General features: G+C 34.1%; 1 protein-coding gene and 1 long non-coding RNA gene across 2 annotated transcripts; one reads left to right on the top strand and one right to left on the bottom strand.

The window, feature by feature from the left end:
- The first annotated feature begins 510 nt into the window (after nt 1-510).
- Nucleotides 511-2,379, top strand: LOC146925036 (uncharacterized). Its single transcript, XM_085710011.1, has 2 exons — nt 511-1,726; nt 2,056-2,379. The coding sequence occupies exons 1-2, from the start codon at nt 829-831 to the stop codon at nt 2,088-2,090; spliced, it is 933 nt and encodes a 310-aa protein (XP_085566137.1). The 5' UTR covers nt 511-828; the 3' UTR covers nt 2,091-2,379.
- A 7,493-nt stretch (nt 2,380-9,872) lies between these two features.
- On the bottom strand, nt 9,873-11,371 carry LOC146925035 (uncharacterized). Its single transcript, XR_015011008.1, has 2 exons — nt 10,606-11,371; nt 9,873-10,461 (listed from the first exon to the last, which is right to left on the bottom strand). It is a non-coding gene; the product is annotated as an uncharacterized LOC146925035 (long non-coding RNA).
- Between the last annotated feature and the right edge of the window lie 4,393 nt (nt 11,372-15,764).

Here is a 15,764-nt window from a genome sequence, read left to right as displayed (position 1 = left end):
TTAATATGCAATAAAACGACCAGTGGAGGGTTTGGGAGGTTGTGGATCAATGGAGAAACCAATAAACCCTCCCTGTCTCCGACTCCGAATCATCGACTTCTTCCCACAACTACGTCACCCTCATTTCTGTCACTCGCCTTTTTGCATAGTTCCATTGTAGCTTCCTTTTTCGCAAGTTGGTAATTACAATCAACTTACAACGTTGCTTTTTATATTTTGCTTTCTCACTTCCCTCAGATATAACCTGCATATTTATTATTAATTAAAATGTCCAACTAAAATTCTAGTGGGGGACCATGGATCACTTAGTTAGTCTATTGTAGAAACTCTAGCTTGTATAATTTTTAATAACATTAAAGTCAATTAAAATATATAAAAAAAAACTAAAATAAAAAATAATAATAATGTCGTGCTGCTTAATGTCATGTCATGACTCATGGTTAAGCAAATTGGAGTTACAAAGGATATAAAATGAAATAATTATTTGTTCAGTTAGTATGTGTTAAGATAAGTCAAATATCCTGTTAACTAAATTAGGCAGTAAATATATTATGATAGTCAATTGTACTGTGTGTAGTTAATTGGCAGACACATTCCCTGAATAGAGGAGGAATATAGGGAGTCTTTTGTATATATGTGTAGCGACATATTCCCTTAATAGAGGAGGAATTATAGGGAGTCTTGTGTATATATGTAATGTTGCATTATTCTATGATGACATATATGAAATTATTCTCTGAAACTTTTCTACATGGTATCAGAGCCAACACTGACTTCCTCTCTACAATATAGGAATCAGTGCTTGTAGGTTTCTTTGAATAATTTCTTATGGCTTCTTCCGAGAATGATAAACCGGAGAAACCGTTACACAATTCTTCTGCTGCTATCCACTATCATGATGCACTAACTCCGGAACGACTTGACGGCAGCAACTATGTCGAGTGGTCGTTGAATGCACAAAACAAGATCAGAGGCAGAAAACGTTGGGGTTACGTCACCGGAACAAAGGCTGCACCAAAAGACCAGAAATCTGAGGAATATGAAACATGGGAAGATGAAAACTGCTTGGTCAAGTCTTGGCTTCTGGATTCTATGACCAAAGAAACCAGATCCCTCTTCATTCGCTTGGCTACGGCAAAGGAAATTTGGGAAACCGTGAAGGAGACGTATTCAGTAAACCAAGATGCATCAAGAGCATATCAATTGTATCGTGAGGTAATCTCTACTCAACAAAATGGTGGATCTGTTATTACATACTTTAGTAAATTGCAGAGGTTATGGCAAGAGTATGATGCTATAAATGATTGTACCATGGAATGCCCTAAAGATGTTGAGAAGTATAACAAGATGATTAACTCCCAACGAGTTTATGTTTTTCTGGCTGGACTGGATTCACATTTGGATGGAGTTCGTGGTCGTATCCTTGCTACCACTCCGCTCCCAAATGTTCAATCAGTGTATGCAACTGTTTGTGCTGAAGCAAATCGCCAAGAAGCTATGCTTGGTAGTGAGCCTACTGAGGGGTCTGTTTTCTCTGTGAAGAAATATCCCAAGAAAGGAGTTCGTAAGTGTACCCACTGTAATGGTGATAATCATGTAGTGGAAGCATGTTTTAAACTCCATGGATATCCAGATTGGCATCCAAAAGGAAAAAATAATTCCAGCAATAAGGCAGAAAATATGAAAAGTCATAATTCTACAGCTGCAGGATTCGTAACCAAATCAGGTATATCTAACTCTGCTCTTAATCTTTCTGTTGTTACTAGGGGTAGAGATTGGATAATCGATACAGGGGCTACTGACTATATGACTTGTGAACGTCATGTATTTACTAATTTTTTTCCTGGTAGTTCTCATTCTAAAACTATCATTATTAATGCCAATGGAGTCCCTTCTCCTATTGAAGGTGTTGGTACTGTATCCCTCTCACCCTCCTTATCAATATCTGATGTCTTATTTGTTCCTACTTTGAATTGTAACCTTCTCTCTGTCAGCAAATTAATCAAATCACATTCTTGTGTTGCTATGTTTTACCCAACTCATTGTCTTTTACAGAATATTCACACCAAGGAGAAGATTGGCAGTGGTAGACAAAGTGAAGGATTGTATTATCTTGAAAATGTATCACAACAAATCCATAATGGAGCATTGGTTCATATTGCAAGTGATCAAATACAAGATAAAAATAAAAATGAAATTTGGCTATGGCATAAACGATTAGGACATCCTTCTTTTAGTTATCTAAAGAAATTATTTCCATCGTTATTTCATAAATGCCATATTTCAGATTTTCTTTGTGAAACTTGTGTAATGGCAAAAAGCCATCGTGTTGTTTATCCTTTAAGCAATAAAAAAACTGATTTTCCTTTTTCGTTAGTACATACTGATGTTTGGGGCCCTGCCCCACGATCTACGCATAATGGGAAAAAATGGTTTATCAGTTTTGTTGATGATTGTACTCGGGTAACTTGGGTATATTTGTTAAAACATAAAAGTGATGTGTATGATGTGTTTCGTTCCTTTCATCAAATGATAGTTACACAATTTAACACATGTATAAAAGTGATTAGATCTGATAATGGAGGGGAATATTTTAAAAAGGAATTAATGGAGTTCATGAACTCTAAAGGCATTTTGCATCAAACTACATGTCCTTACTCACCCCAACAAAACGGAGTGGCTGAAAGGAAAAATAGACATATATTAGAAGTGACACGATCACTCTTAATAGATGGTAATGTTCCATCCCATTTGTGGGGCGAGGCTGTGAACTCTGCCGTTTACTTGATTAATCGAACCCCTTCTAGTGTGCTTAACTTTAGAAGACCTCTAGATGTGTTGTCTGATCATTGTGTTCTTCCTTCCATTGTTCATTTACTTCCTCGTGTTTTTGGATGTGTTATATATGTGCACTTACACCCACATCAACGTACAAAGTTTGAAAAACGAGCTGTTAAATGTGTCTTTGTTGGGTATGGATCAACTCAAAAAGGTTATCTTGCTTACCATCCCACATCAAAGAAATTTTATATTTCTATGGATGTGACATTTCATGAAGATAATTTTTTTTATGTCGATTCTACACTTCAAGGGGGGAATGAAAATGAAGTGCAACATCATGATATTAGTCTATTTGACTTTTCAAATGTAAAATTATCTTGTGAGGATCACTCTGCAGGAAGTGAACCAGTCCTAAATATGGACATTCCACTTTTAGATAATACAATGTCATCCAACTAGCTCAATCTTCTCCACAGGTTCAACATGACTCTTCAGAGGTATCTCTTTATCCTATCCTTGATAATACATATACAGATGAAGTTGATCATGTTTTTAATTATGAAACTGATCATGAAATTGATCCTGGTTTACATGAGACCACCATCACACCTAACACTGAGTCGACTACCGTCCAATATATTCTTCCACCCCGGTCTAATCGTGGTCAACCTCCTGTCAGATATGAACCAGACCCTCAATCCAAAGCTAAATATCCCATTAGTAATTATGTGTCAACTCACAAGTTATCTCGGTCATATGCATCATTTGTATCTCAATTATCCTCAATTTCTATTCCTAGTAATGTACAGGAAGCTTTGGCAGATCCTAGATGGACGGAAGCAATGGCTGAGGAGATGACAGCTTTAGAAAAGAACAACACTTGGGATATTGTGACTTTACCAAGTGGGAAGAAACCAGTGGGGTGCAAATGGGTTTTTTCAATAAAACACAAAGCTGATGGAAGTATTGAGAGGTATAAAGCTCGCCTAGTTGCTAAAGGTTACACTCAGTCTTATGGTGTAGATTATCAAGAGACGTTTGCACCGGTAGCCAAGCTCAACACTGTGAGAATACTTTTGTCACTAGCAGCAAACCAAGATTGGCCTCTTTTACAATTTGATGTGAAAAACGCTTTCTTACATGGAGAAATTTTAGAAGAAATTTATATGGATTTTCCACCAAGTATGGCAGATTCCATGATAAATTCAAATGGAATGAAGGTTTGTAAATTAAAAAAGGCTTTGTATGGATTAAAACAATCCCCAAGAGCATGGTTTGGAAGGTTCACCAAGTCTATGAAGGCTTTTGGCTATAGAGCAAGTAACTATGATCATACCTTATTTTTGAAGAAAGGAGAAGGTAAAATTACAGCCTTAATTATCTATGTAGATGATATGATAGTTACAGGAAATGACCAAGATGAGATTTCTAGTTTGCAAAAATATCTTGCATCTGAATTTGAGATGAAACAACTTGGAAACCTCAAATATTTTTTGGGTATTGAAGTAGCTAGATCAAACCATGGTATTTTTCTATGTCAAAGAAAATATACTATTGATTTATTATCTGAAACTGGGTTGCTTGGGTGTAAACCAGTTGATAACCCAATTGAACAAAATCATATGCTTTTTCAATGTTCAAATTCAGCTAGCATAGATAGAGGGAGGTACCAGAGGCTAGTGGGAAAATTAATTTATTTGTCTCATACACGTCCTGATATTACCTATGCAGTAAATGTTGTTAGTCAATTTATGCATGATCCACGCAAGCCTCATATGGATGTTGTTGAGAGGATTTTGAGATATTTGAAGTCTACTCCCGGAAAAGGAATTTTATTCTCAAATCATGGAAACTTAGAGGTTGAAGGGTACACCGATGCTGATTGGGCAGGGTCAAAAAATGACAGAAGGTCTACCTCTGGTTACTTTACGTTTGTAGGAGGAAATCTTGTAACCTGGAGGAGTAAAAAACAACCAGTAGTAGCAAGATCTAGTGCTGAAGCAGAGTTTAGAGGCATGGCACTTGGGGTATGTGAACTTTTGTGGGTACGGAATGTTTTGTCAGATATGGGGTTTAAACCAAAGGAAGCTATGAGGTTGTACTGTGATAATACATCAGCAATAGCAATTGCTCACAACCCTGTCCAACATGATAGAACAAAACATGTAGAGATTGATAGACATTTCATCAAAGAAAAGCTTGAAGCTGGAGTAATTTCCTTTCCCTTTGTAAGATCAGAACTGCAGTTAGCTGATGTTCTCACCAAAGGAGTGACAAGCAGAGTGTTTAATGAGTCATTATTCAAGTTGGGAATGTGTGATATCCATGCACCAACTTGAGTGGGGGTGTTAAGATAAGTCAAATATCCTGTTAACTAAATTAGGCAGTAAATATATTATGATAGTCAATTGTACTGTGTGTAGTTAATTGGCAGACACATTCCCTGAATAGAGGAGGAATATAGGGAGTCTTTTGTATATATGTGTAGCGACATATTCCCTTAATAGAGGAGGAATTATAGGGAGTCTTGTGTATATATGTAATGTTGCATTATTCTATGATGACATATATGAAATTATTCTCTGAAACTTTTCTACAGTATGGAGACTGAATCTTGCACTTAAGCATTTCTATAAATTCATAGAACCTCACTTAAACCCCTTACATCATTCTCTTTCCTTATCGTATCTACCAAAAAATATTGATTTAATCATCATCAAATCATTGTTCTTACTTAAACCTAGATTTTCATTTAACTGAAATCATTGTTCTTACTTTTTTTTGTCAAGTAGTCTAGTGACTAAAGCTCACACATTTTAAATGTGGAGAAGTGGAGTGTCATCGGTTCGAACCCTGCCCCTGCATAAATTATGCAATGTCCCTACCAACTGAGTTAAGCTCACGGGGACAATCATTGTTCTTACTTATTCGTTGATATGTCATATTTGTCTCCTTGAATATTGAATATTGGGGTCCAGTGAGTATTGAATGTTTGTTTTTATAACAACGACGAACCCTCCTTTTATGAAGGTTGGAGAGGACACACATTATAAATTGCTCCTTTTAAGAATGCCTCTACATAGAATATTACAACCAAGGTCTCTAGGATTAAGCAAATATTTAGACATATCACACCCAATTGCAAGACATAAATTATGACATAAAACGTACCATTTGAATCAGTTTGATTGTTTTCAATAGGTTGACTTTATTGAGTTCTACACAATCATCAAGGATTTGACATGAAATTTGAAAGGTAAAACACAGAAAAAGATATACACATGTGTGATAGTCTTCCCTATATATCATTTTACTCAGTTACAAAATAGAATGTATATATCTGTTTATTTTTTGAATGAAGAATGTATATATTTATGCAAAATTAGTAGTTAATATTTGTATTTTTGTGGTTAATGAAATAGTTAAGATGGTCAGAGAAAATTTGATTGAGAGGTAATAGTGAAAACGTCACAACGACGGCAACGAAAAACATTTCAGAGTAGAGCAAACCAACGGCGATGGCGGCAACAATGGGGATTATGGAGGTTGGAGCGACGACAATGGGGTTGGGAAAAAATTGAACATGGGTGGGAGTTGGGGCGAAGCTATGGTTGTCGTATAGGGTACCTTTGGCTATCCCAAAAATTATTTTTCTATTTGAATAATTTAGTATATGTGTAATTAGCTACCCCAAATGAGTTGTTATAATAATCCTTTTTTGGTAGTGGTTGTTATAATAATCTTTAAATGTATTAGATTTTTCAAAAAAAAAAAAAATTTATTAGTCATTTTTGTCTTTAAATATGTCTTTAGTTAATTCATTTCTTTTTGTTGGCATCAAAGAAAAAATTTGTTAGTCAATTTCATCGATAATAAAAGTACTAAGATAAGAGATATATGAACGAGTTTGTAATTTTGATAAATTCAGACATATACTAGTATACTTTTTTGTTGAAATCTACTTGTGGCAATAGTTAAAAGAGATATATGAGGTCCTATTATACAAAATATTTGCGTTCATCCAAAATAAGGAGGTCTACTTCGTTGCATGCACACAAATGAAACATCTGCGTAAACGACACCAACATATATCCGCTTCTAGATCGTCGTTTGCTGCATTGGGTTTGTGTCAGGTTGTGTTCTCCAAATCAAGCTTAGAGACAGAAAATCCGTCTTTGTCATACCTGTTGTCACTGTTCCACTTTTGATCTTTCTTTATACTCCCTCCGGTCCTATTTATAAGAGAAAGTTGACTTTTTAGATACATTGAATAATGCATGTATCTAGTGATGAACCTAAACCAAATACATAAATTATATAATGTATCTAAAAAGTAAATTGTTTATTGTAAATAGGACCGGAGGGAGTAATTCTTTATAGTTCTGATAGAGTCTTTTGTAAATTAACTTTGGGAAACAAACCTGTTATTTGGTTATATCAGAGGTCCACCAAAATTTCTTTTAAGAAGGCGGTGACTTTTGCTACTATCTGAATTCTATTTTCATCTTAATATTTCCCAAAAGTATGTACATGAGAATTTGAATGGGTGGAGGATAAAGACAAATGTGGAAACAAATATCATTGCTTTATGCACAACAAATTGAAACAATATATCTCACAAAAGCTTCTAAGCGATTTTTCAAATAGACATTAAAACTAAAAGTGACCTGTAGACGTGAGTTGTGATATTTGAGTAGAGTTAGTTACATTGTCGTCCCATCAGAATATTACAATCAACCTATTTCTAATTTCACGTACATACCAATTAACACCCACACCTGCATGCATTTCCAATCAATGCAATAATTCTTGTACTCATTGACCTTTCATTCTCAAGTCAATTTAACTCTACTAAAAAATAAATAAACTCATCCTCCACCCCTAATGTCTCCATCCAAAACCTTGGTGTCAAAACACGTCACAGTTTTGATTTTATTTTATCAAAATGAGAAAGCAAGATATTATAACAACAAAATCAAAACACATCACACATCACTAATCCATAATCAAACCCAATATATTATAAATTCCATCACCATATCCATTACTTCATTTCATTGTACTCTAGTTTTAAATAGTCCTCATATTCAAAAATCATATCCATATACTATTTATCATCCCTTTCAAAGCAGAGATCAGCTGGTTATTGCCCTGATCGAATATACAGGTCCCTAACACCTTCACTCATCCTCCCTCAGAACCCAAACCTCTCCTTAGAGCCCGTTTGTTATAGCTTTTTTAAGAAAAAAATCACTTATTTTAATAAAATAATCACTTTTAAGAATATTGTATCCGTTTGTTATAGCTTTTTAAAAAAATCAGAATCTAAAATAAAATCTAAAAATAGCTTCAAATGAGAAGCTGTTAAGAGCAGCTTCTCAAAAAATAGATTTTTTTTAGAGGAGAGAGAAAATTAGTGTTAAAAGATTGAACTAAATTTGTATCAAAAAATCTCTTTTGTATAGTTGCATCCAAACAAACTAAATTATTTGTTTTAAAAAAAGTGATTTTTATTACGGTAAACAAACGCAAAATAGATTTTGATTTTTCATAAAATCTCTAAAAAATAATCTCTAAATTATTTTATAAGAAAATCACTTTTATTTTAATCCGTAATAAACGCGCCCTTAGTCTCATTCCTCTTCACATGTGTCTCCTCTTCCCCCAAACAAATTAAAACCGCCCTCATCGACACCGACTCTTCCCAAACCCTCTCTTTCTCGCTCTCAACTCAAAATACAAGATGCAAAACCTACATACAGCCTCCCCTCCCGCGCCAATCGGCATAAACAACGTGGTGCTCATCCTCGTTTCCTAGCTGCCACCTCCATTGCGGAACTCTCCAAACAAATCAAGGATTCCAATCTCGAACTAGTCATCAGTCATCACTGTCCAGGTAATATTAGACATAGAGGTAGTTATATCAGTTACAGGGGCGTAGCGCTTCATATGGGAGGGGTAGCCAAGGCTACCCAAAAAATTTATTATTATTGAATTGGTCGGTATGTATTTATATCCGGCCACCTCAAATAATAAATATTGAGCTACCTCAAACAAGTTCAGTTGCAAAAATTAGCATAAATAATAAAGTAAAAAATTACTACATGCATGATTGATAGATTTATTTGTATTAGTTTGATACTTCTGGTCTCAATAACAACAATAGAGAAACCTTTTTCAACAATAAAAATTATTAGACAATAGTCATAGACAAATTAAATGAAGAATGAGTTTATTGCAAATTACTTATTTATTTACATTTGAAAAGACATTATTAAACTGATAATTATGGATGATTATGGGTTCTTGAAACACATTTTGCCCAACGTTAATTTTAGTCCTTAATTTTTTGTTAGAGATTATATTCAAGACTAAAAAACACTTTTGTTTTTGTAAGATTTTAAAAAACTGAGACAAAAATTGAATAATTTTTTTAAGGACTAACCATAAAAAATTATAATTTATAGGACTAAAAATATATTTTATCCTTAAATTTAATATGTTTGTTTTAAAAAAATTTCTCCTTTATAGTTGGTCCCTGCGTAAATTTTCTGCGAGCTTCGCCGTTGATCAGTTAGTTATAGTTAGCTAGCTATATAATTGTTAGATTAGTTAGGAGTAAATAGCCAAACCCCCCCCCCCCCCCCCCCCCCCCCACCCCCTCTCGAAATTGCAAGGTTCATCAAATACCCCCCCTGTAGTTAACGAAACATCAATTACCCTCCTGAAATTGTCTGGTGTCTGTCAATTACCCCCCTCCGTTAATTTCGTCCATCCAACATGTTGATGTGGCCGTTAACTGCCACATGGTCAGAAAAGTCATGCTATGTCATGGGGGGGGGGGGGGGGGGGGGGGTAATTGACTATATATTTTTTTTTTTGAAAAAAATCTGATTTTTTTTTGTTTTCAAAATTAACATTTGTGTCATCCACTGACCTTGCAAATACCCCCCCTGAAATTTAACATTTATGTGCAATTACCCCCCTCAAATTTAAAATTTATGTAGCAAATTGCAAAACCAGATTTTCTGCACAACATAGCAACGGTACCTTAACTTTCACAATTTAATTAAAATATCAAACAATATTCATTTTGAGCAAACAAACACTCGTTGGAAAGCTTAGGGTGTCAACAATACAGATATAATTTTTGTTTTGAGATTAAATCATCCAATTGGTCCAGTTTAACAAAAGAGTAGGTATTGGTAAAGAAACAAGACTGAAACTTTCCTCAAACTTGTAGGTAGCTTTTCTCCTACTATACTTAATAGAATTTAACAATTCTTGTGTCTAAACTGTAGGGAATTTTGTCTTCTTTGTAATGGTTCAAGTCCCACTCCAAAACGAATCATGTAACAGAAGTTATGACAGTTTTTCCAGCGACATGTCCATACGAATTTTAGCCAATTACTCATAAAGCTTAACTGTAACCAAACTAACAATAGCAATCAATTCAACAACAGCACCAGTTGAAAATACCATAACAACATTCTAGTTTAAGGTGTTTAGATCACTATTTCTTCCAATTATTACCAACATTAAATTCAACTCCATATTGTCAAATTCAAGCTTAATGGAAAACTCACCTCAAGAGTAGCTTAGCTTCCATCTCATGCCAAAGTTAAAAACTCTGTCTCTTTTAAAGCTGCTTGCCATTCACTAATCCTTAAATATTGGTTCCTATTAACCCAAGTCATCCACTTAAGCACCGAACACCACATACAAAAACACAACCTAACCAAAAATATAGAAATGGAATTTGGGAAAGAAGAATAGTTTTAGTTCAGCTGAAAAAGGAAATAAAGAAGGAAAAATTGAGCTTACCTTCCTTCGATTGAAATGAATTGGCAAGGGTACTCACAAATAAGGTTGATTTGTAGAAGAATTGAAACTTGAAGCTTTGGTTATTGTGGATGAAAGTTGACCGAAATTGGAGAAGGGGAAAAGATCAAGCTAGTTCTAGGCTCATCTTGAATCATAGTTTATCATTATGGATTTGCATATATAATTGGTGTTAGTTTTTGGTTTAGAAATTGATGATTGAGGGAAGGAGGGAGATGAGCGTGAGACATAGAAAGAAGAGAGGGAAGGTTCTGGCTTCAGCTAGAGAAAGGAAATGAGGAGAAATGAAGGGAAGTGAGAAAATGAAAGAAAATTGCTTTCTTTAAAATTTATGTAGCAAATTGCTTTCTTCCTAACCACCGCAACCGCCGTCTCTTGTTTCTCCGGAACAACAACAATTGCTCAATCATTTCCCTCACACGGCTCAGAATCAATAGAATCCACCCCCAAATTAGGAGGGTTGAGATTTAGGTCAGGGTTACAACCATTAACCAAATTCTCCATTGAAACAGCAGAAGCATTGTTGGAATCATCGATTCCCATAAAAGGGTAAAGCGAAGAAATGGGGTTGTTGTTGAGAATCTTGGATTTTAAATTTGAGGGGGGTATTTGCACATAAATGTTAAATTTCAGGGGGATATTTGCACATAAATGTTAAATTTCAAGGGGGTATTTGCACATAAATGTTAAATTTCAGGGGGCTATTTGCAAGGTCAGTGGATGACACAAATGTTAATTTTGAAAACAAAAAAAAAATCAGATTTTTTTCAAAAAAAAAAAAAAAATATAGTCAATTACCCCCCTATGACGTGGCATGACTTTTCTGACCATGTGGCAGTGCCACGTGGCAGTTAACGGCCACATCAACATGTTGGATGGAGGAAATTAACGGAGGGGGGTAATTGACAGACACCAGACAATTTCAGGAGGGTAATTGATGTTTCGTTAACTACAGGGGGGGTATTTGATGAACCTTGCAATTTCGAGGGGGGGGGGGGGGGGGGGGGTTTGGCTATTTACTCCTAACTAATCTAAAAAAAGTGTCCCAAAATAATTGAGTCATTTCAATTTTCAATACAACTTTCATCATTTCCAATACAATATATTCCACTTTCCCCTTTATTTATATATTTTTCTTAATCTGTGTGAAAAACCAAACTGACTCAGATAAAACGGGACGGAGGGAGTAATATATAATAAAGTTCTGCAAGAAGCCTACGTGCATATGTTAATCACTCAAATCAAGCTTTTTACTTCTTCCTCACCTCAATACCTCATGATAAAAAGTAGGGGTCACCTCAATAAAGTAAACAAGATTTAAAGTGGTTTAAGACATTACTTAGGTGGCATTTAGCCTGGGAATGGGGAGTTCTTTCCCACCATGGGAAAGTCCCCTTTTTCCAGGCAGGTGGCAGTTGCTGCAGGTTGTGAATACAACAGTGTTTATTTTAAAGTAATCTAAAAACAATTAAAAAACCAATGGAGTACTATTTCTCTCTCTTAACTAGTATCAGCCAATACTTCCAGTGATCTTCCTTCCATCACCACCGCTACTCATAGTCTAACTTTCTTTCACTTGCTCTTGCTAAAAAAAAATCTTGGAGATTTTTATTTTATTTTTTAAAAGGTTACGCTAAATTGATGCAATATTTTCCTTTTGATTCCAAGTCATTGGTGATGGGTGGTGTGCTTCGTTCGTTCCTTCAGCTTCTTTTGTATCTATCCATGTCATATTTTCTTCACAAAATTTAAAGAATGAAATTTTATTTGTAAATTGAACAATTTACATGCTTAATAAAAAGATTAAAGCACCAATCAAGTATTGTCTTGATGAATTTCACTTTGATAATATTTGCAAGTGAGTCAATAGGAATTTCTTTCTTAGCCTATATCATGATAAAGAAAAAAAATCTTAGAAGACTCATTCAAGCTGTTACAACTAAAACTGGAAAACAGGAAATTGTGTTGGGTAATAAACAATTGTTGAAGAATTGGATCTAGGAGAAACCCATGAGTGTTTGCCTAGAAGAGGATGAGTATGCAAATTGCAATTGAAATCAGAAATGCTGCATAAAATTGGATATTGGCACACTAGCTGAGAAACATTGTTATTCAAGAGATGCTTGAGCAAGAGCAATTGAAGAAAAGACCCACCGTTAGTGGTGGCGGTGCTAAGCAATGACAAAAAACAATGGCTGAGAGAGAGAAACTGTAGTTATTTAATGAATTGTTATTTAATGATTTTGGTGGGGTCGAAATTATTGGTTCACAATACCCATCAAAAAGTTACTTCCCTTACCAAGTCATAAATCTGGGCCATCCAAATAAATAAGTATTAAATCTATGGCTGTCCTTCAACTTTCCCATGATGGGAAAGAACTTCCCTTTCCCATACTAAACCTCACCCATTACTTAAGGGGTCGATCAAGAATGGACCTCTAAAAAATGTCCAAAGGTGGTTTTTTTTTACCATTTTTAGTACAAAATAAATTTTATAATGCGTAAGGTCAATCTACTACTCCCTCCGTTTCGGAATATCTGACCCATTTTCTAAAAAAAAGTGTCCCAAAATAACTGAGTTATTTTAATTTTCAATACAACTTTCATCATTCCCAATACAATATAAATCTAATTAATACTACTTTCATCATTCCCAATACAATATATTCCACTTTCCCTTTTATTTATACATTTTTCTTAATCTGTGTGAAAAACCAAACTAGCTCAGATAAAACGGGACGAAGGGAGTAATATTTCTATGGGTGTCGAAAAACAAACCTTAGTTACTAAGTGCTTTGACCATAATTAATATTTTTGTTTTAGATAATTTTGTTAGAGTAATGATATTTTGACATCCATCTGATGACAACTTTGTTGGCAACCTTGTTTTTCTCACTTCTTATTGATCAAAAACAATGGAGAGAGAAAAAGGAGGAGAGAGGATAACAACATCATGCGAATATGAGAGAGAAAATTGTCCAAAAAATCTCAAAAAGTGGTTGTCAAAATATCATTTCTCTTTTGTTAAGCATACGTTGAGAATCAAATAAGGATAGTTCGTCTCTCATACTGCTCTCTCATTGCGTGTCTTCGTAATCCTATAAGGTCATTCATTCAAATTTTTATACTGCTCTCTCATTGCGTGTCTTCGTAATCCTATAAGGTCATTCATTCAAATTTTTATTTTTGTTTTGAGAGATCACTCATTCAAAATTTCTCTACTACAAGATAATTTAAGTTAATAATATTATATTAAATATAAAAAAATGATATGAATTATAAACATATCCAAAAATATTTTAACTTTTATTATATAATTTACAATAAAATTCACCATGCAAATAAATAAATAAACTATAAACATACTGACAACTATACACACTAGTCTTAGACATTTAGTCCACCATTGAATTTGGCCTCAATTTTTGTTGATGTTGCAATCCTGGTAACACTTTGGTGCCATTAATGGCACCGTGCCATTTAATCTGGGTCACACAAACACATTGTCATTGTATCTGGGCTACACAACACATCTATCTTGGTGTCATTAATGGTCCAGATTTAATGGCACGGTGCCATTAATGGCACCAAAGTGCCATTAATGGCATGTTGCAATCCTTTAGTAAGGTGGATATACAACTTTTATATACATTTCTTTTTCTAAAATTACTTCAAAGAAATGTAATTATTACTAAAACTAAAAGACATCCAAGTACCCAACATACAATATGGATAGGCCACGTAAACCTAGGTTTAAATCTCAGAGGACACAACTTTCACAAAATACACTATTTATTTAAGCCTATCATGTGATAATTTAAATACAAGTAAATGGCCTACACGGGCGGAGGGTAGTATTAACGTGGCGTGGCCTTTGCTACCCCATATTTTTAACTTTTTTTAAAAAAAAATTATAAGTTAATGTATTTTTGTGTTTAGTTATTTTTATAATATAGATTTAGCTATCTAAATAAATTATCTAAATAAATTATTTATGAAAATTATTTGTAGAAATATAAAAGACAAATAACATTTTAGTCAATATCAGATAAATTATTTGTGTGCTTTCTTTATTTAAAAATGTTATTTGTGTGCTAGAGACTGAAATTGGCAAAACAAAATAAATAAATTATCTATTAATGAGAGATATCTAAATAAATAATTTATCTTGACAATTATCTATTATCATTTTAATGATAATTTTTTTATTTTGTTTTTTCAATTTCAGTCTCTATAGTAAGCACACAAATAACATTTTTAAATAAAGAAAATTGTCAAGATAAATTTGTGCATGTTCCTAGATTATTTATCGCTTATTATACATACTATCTTTCCCATTATATTTTCATATTTTTATGATTAGCTATATCCAGGATGATTCTTTGTTTACAAACAACCTCAATAGTCTATCTCCTCTGCTATGAAGACCATAAAATATTTTCAAACTAATACTGACGTGGAATTCACTTGGCATGGAAAATTGAAAAAAATTGTAAAAAAATCAAAAGAAAAAAAAAATCAGATTTTTTCGAAATTAATATTTGGCTGCCAACAATAAAAAGTGCACCTCCTGTAATCATAGTCAAACTCCGTTCAAACAATCGAGTCATCGTGGATGTGCCAAGAGACACTACAAGAGCGGCTAGATACAAAGAGGATGTAGACAATGTTAACGTTTGGCTGCCAACTTTACAATATCACAGGGGCGGATTTACCACCCAGCTAGCCTGGGCACGCGCCTGGGCTCGACCCATACTTTCTTAGTGTTGCCACAATAAATTTACATGAAATAGTTAATAAATATAAATGGTGTGACAAAGAAATAACACAAGCTGATACATCCTAGTGGTAGGTGCGCGTGCTTTGCATTGTTTAGGTTGCGGGTTCGATACCCAGAACTAATTAGGTTGCGGGTTCGATACCCAATACCCAGAACTAATCTAATTTTTTTAGACAATTGCTTTTTTTTTTCCTGTTTAATTCTTTTTTTAACCCAGAACTCACGTTTTTTTCTTTAATAGATTTTCTTTTCCTTTTTAATTCTTTCATAACAACATACTAAACTATGTCCATAATTTTAGGGATATATGGATCAAATATCCCTAACTTAATAATCTATGTCCATAACTTTTTGTGGATTT

The sequence above is a fragment of the Medicago sativa genome, chromosome 5 (assembly GCF_051527215.1).
Source record: "Medicago sativa cultivar Bolivia chromosome 5, Bolivia_mono, whole genome shotgun sequence".
Lineage (NCBI taxonomy): Eukaryota > Viridiplantae > Streptophyta > Magnoliopsida > Fabales > Fabaceae > Medicago > Medicago sativa.
The sequence above is the reverse complement of the archived record's forward strand: the minus strand, read 5'-3'. Positions and strand labels throughout refer to the sequence as shown.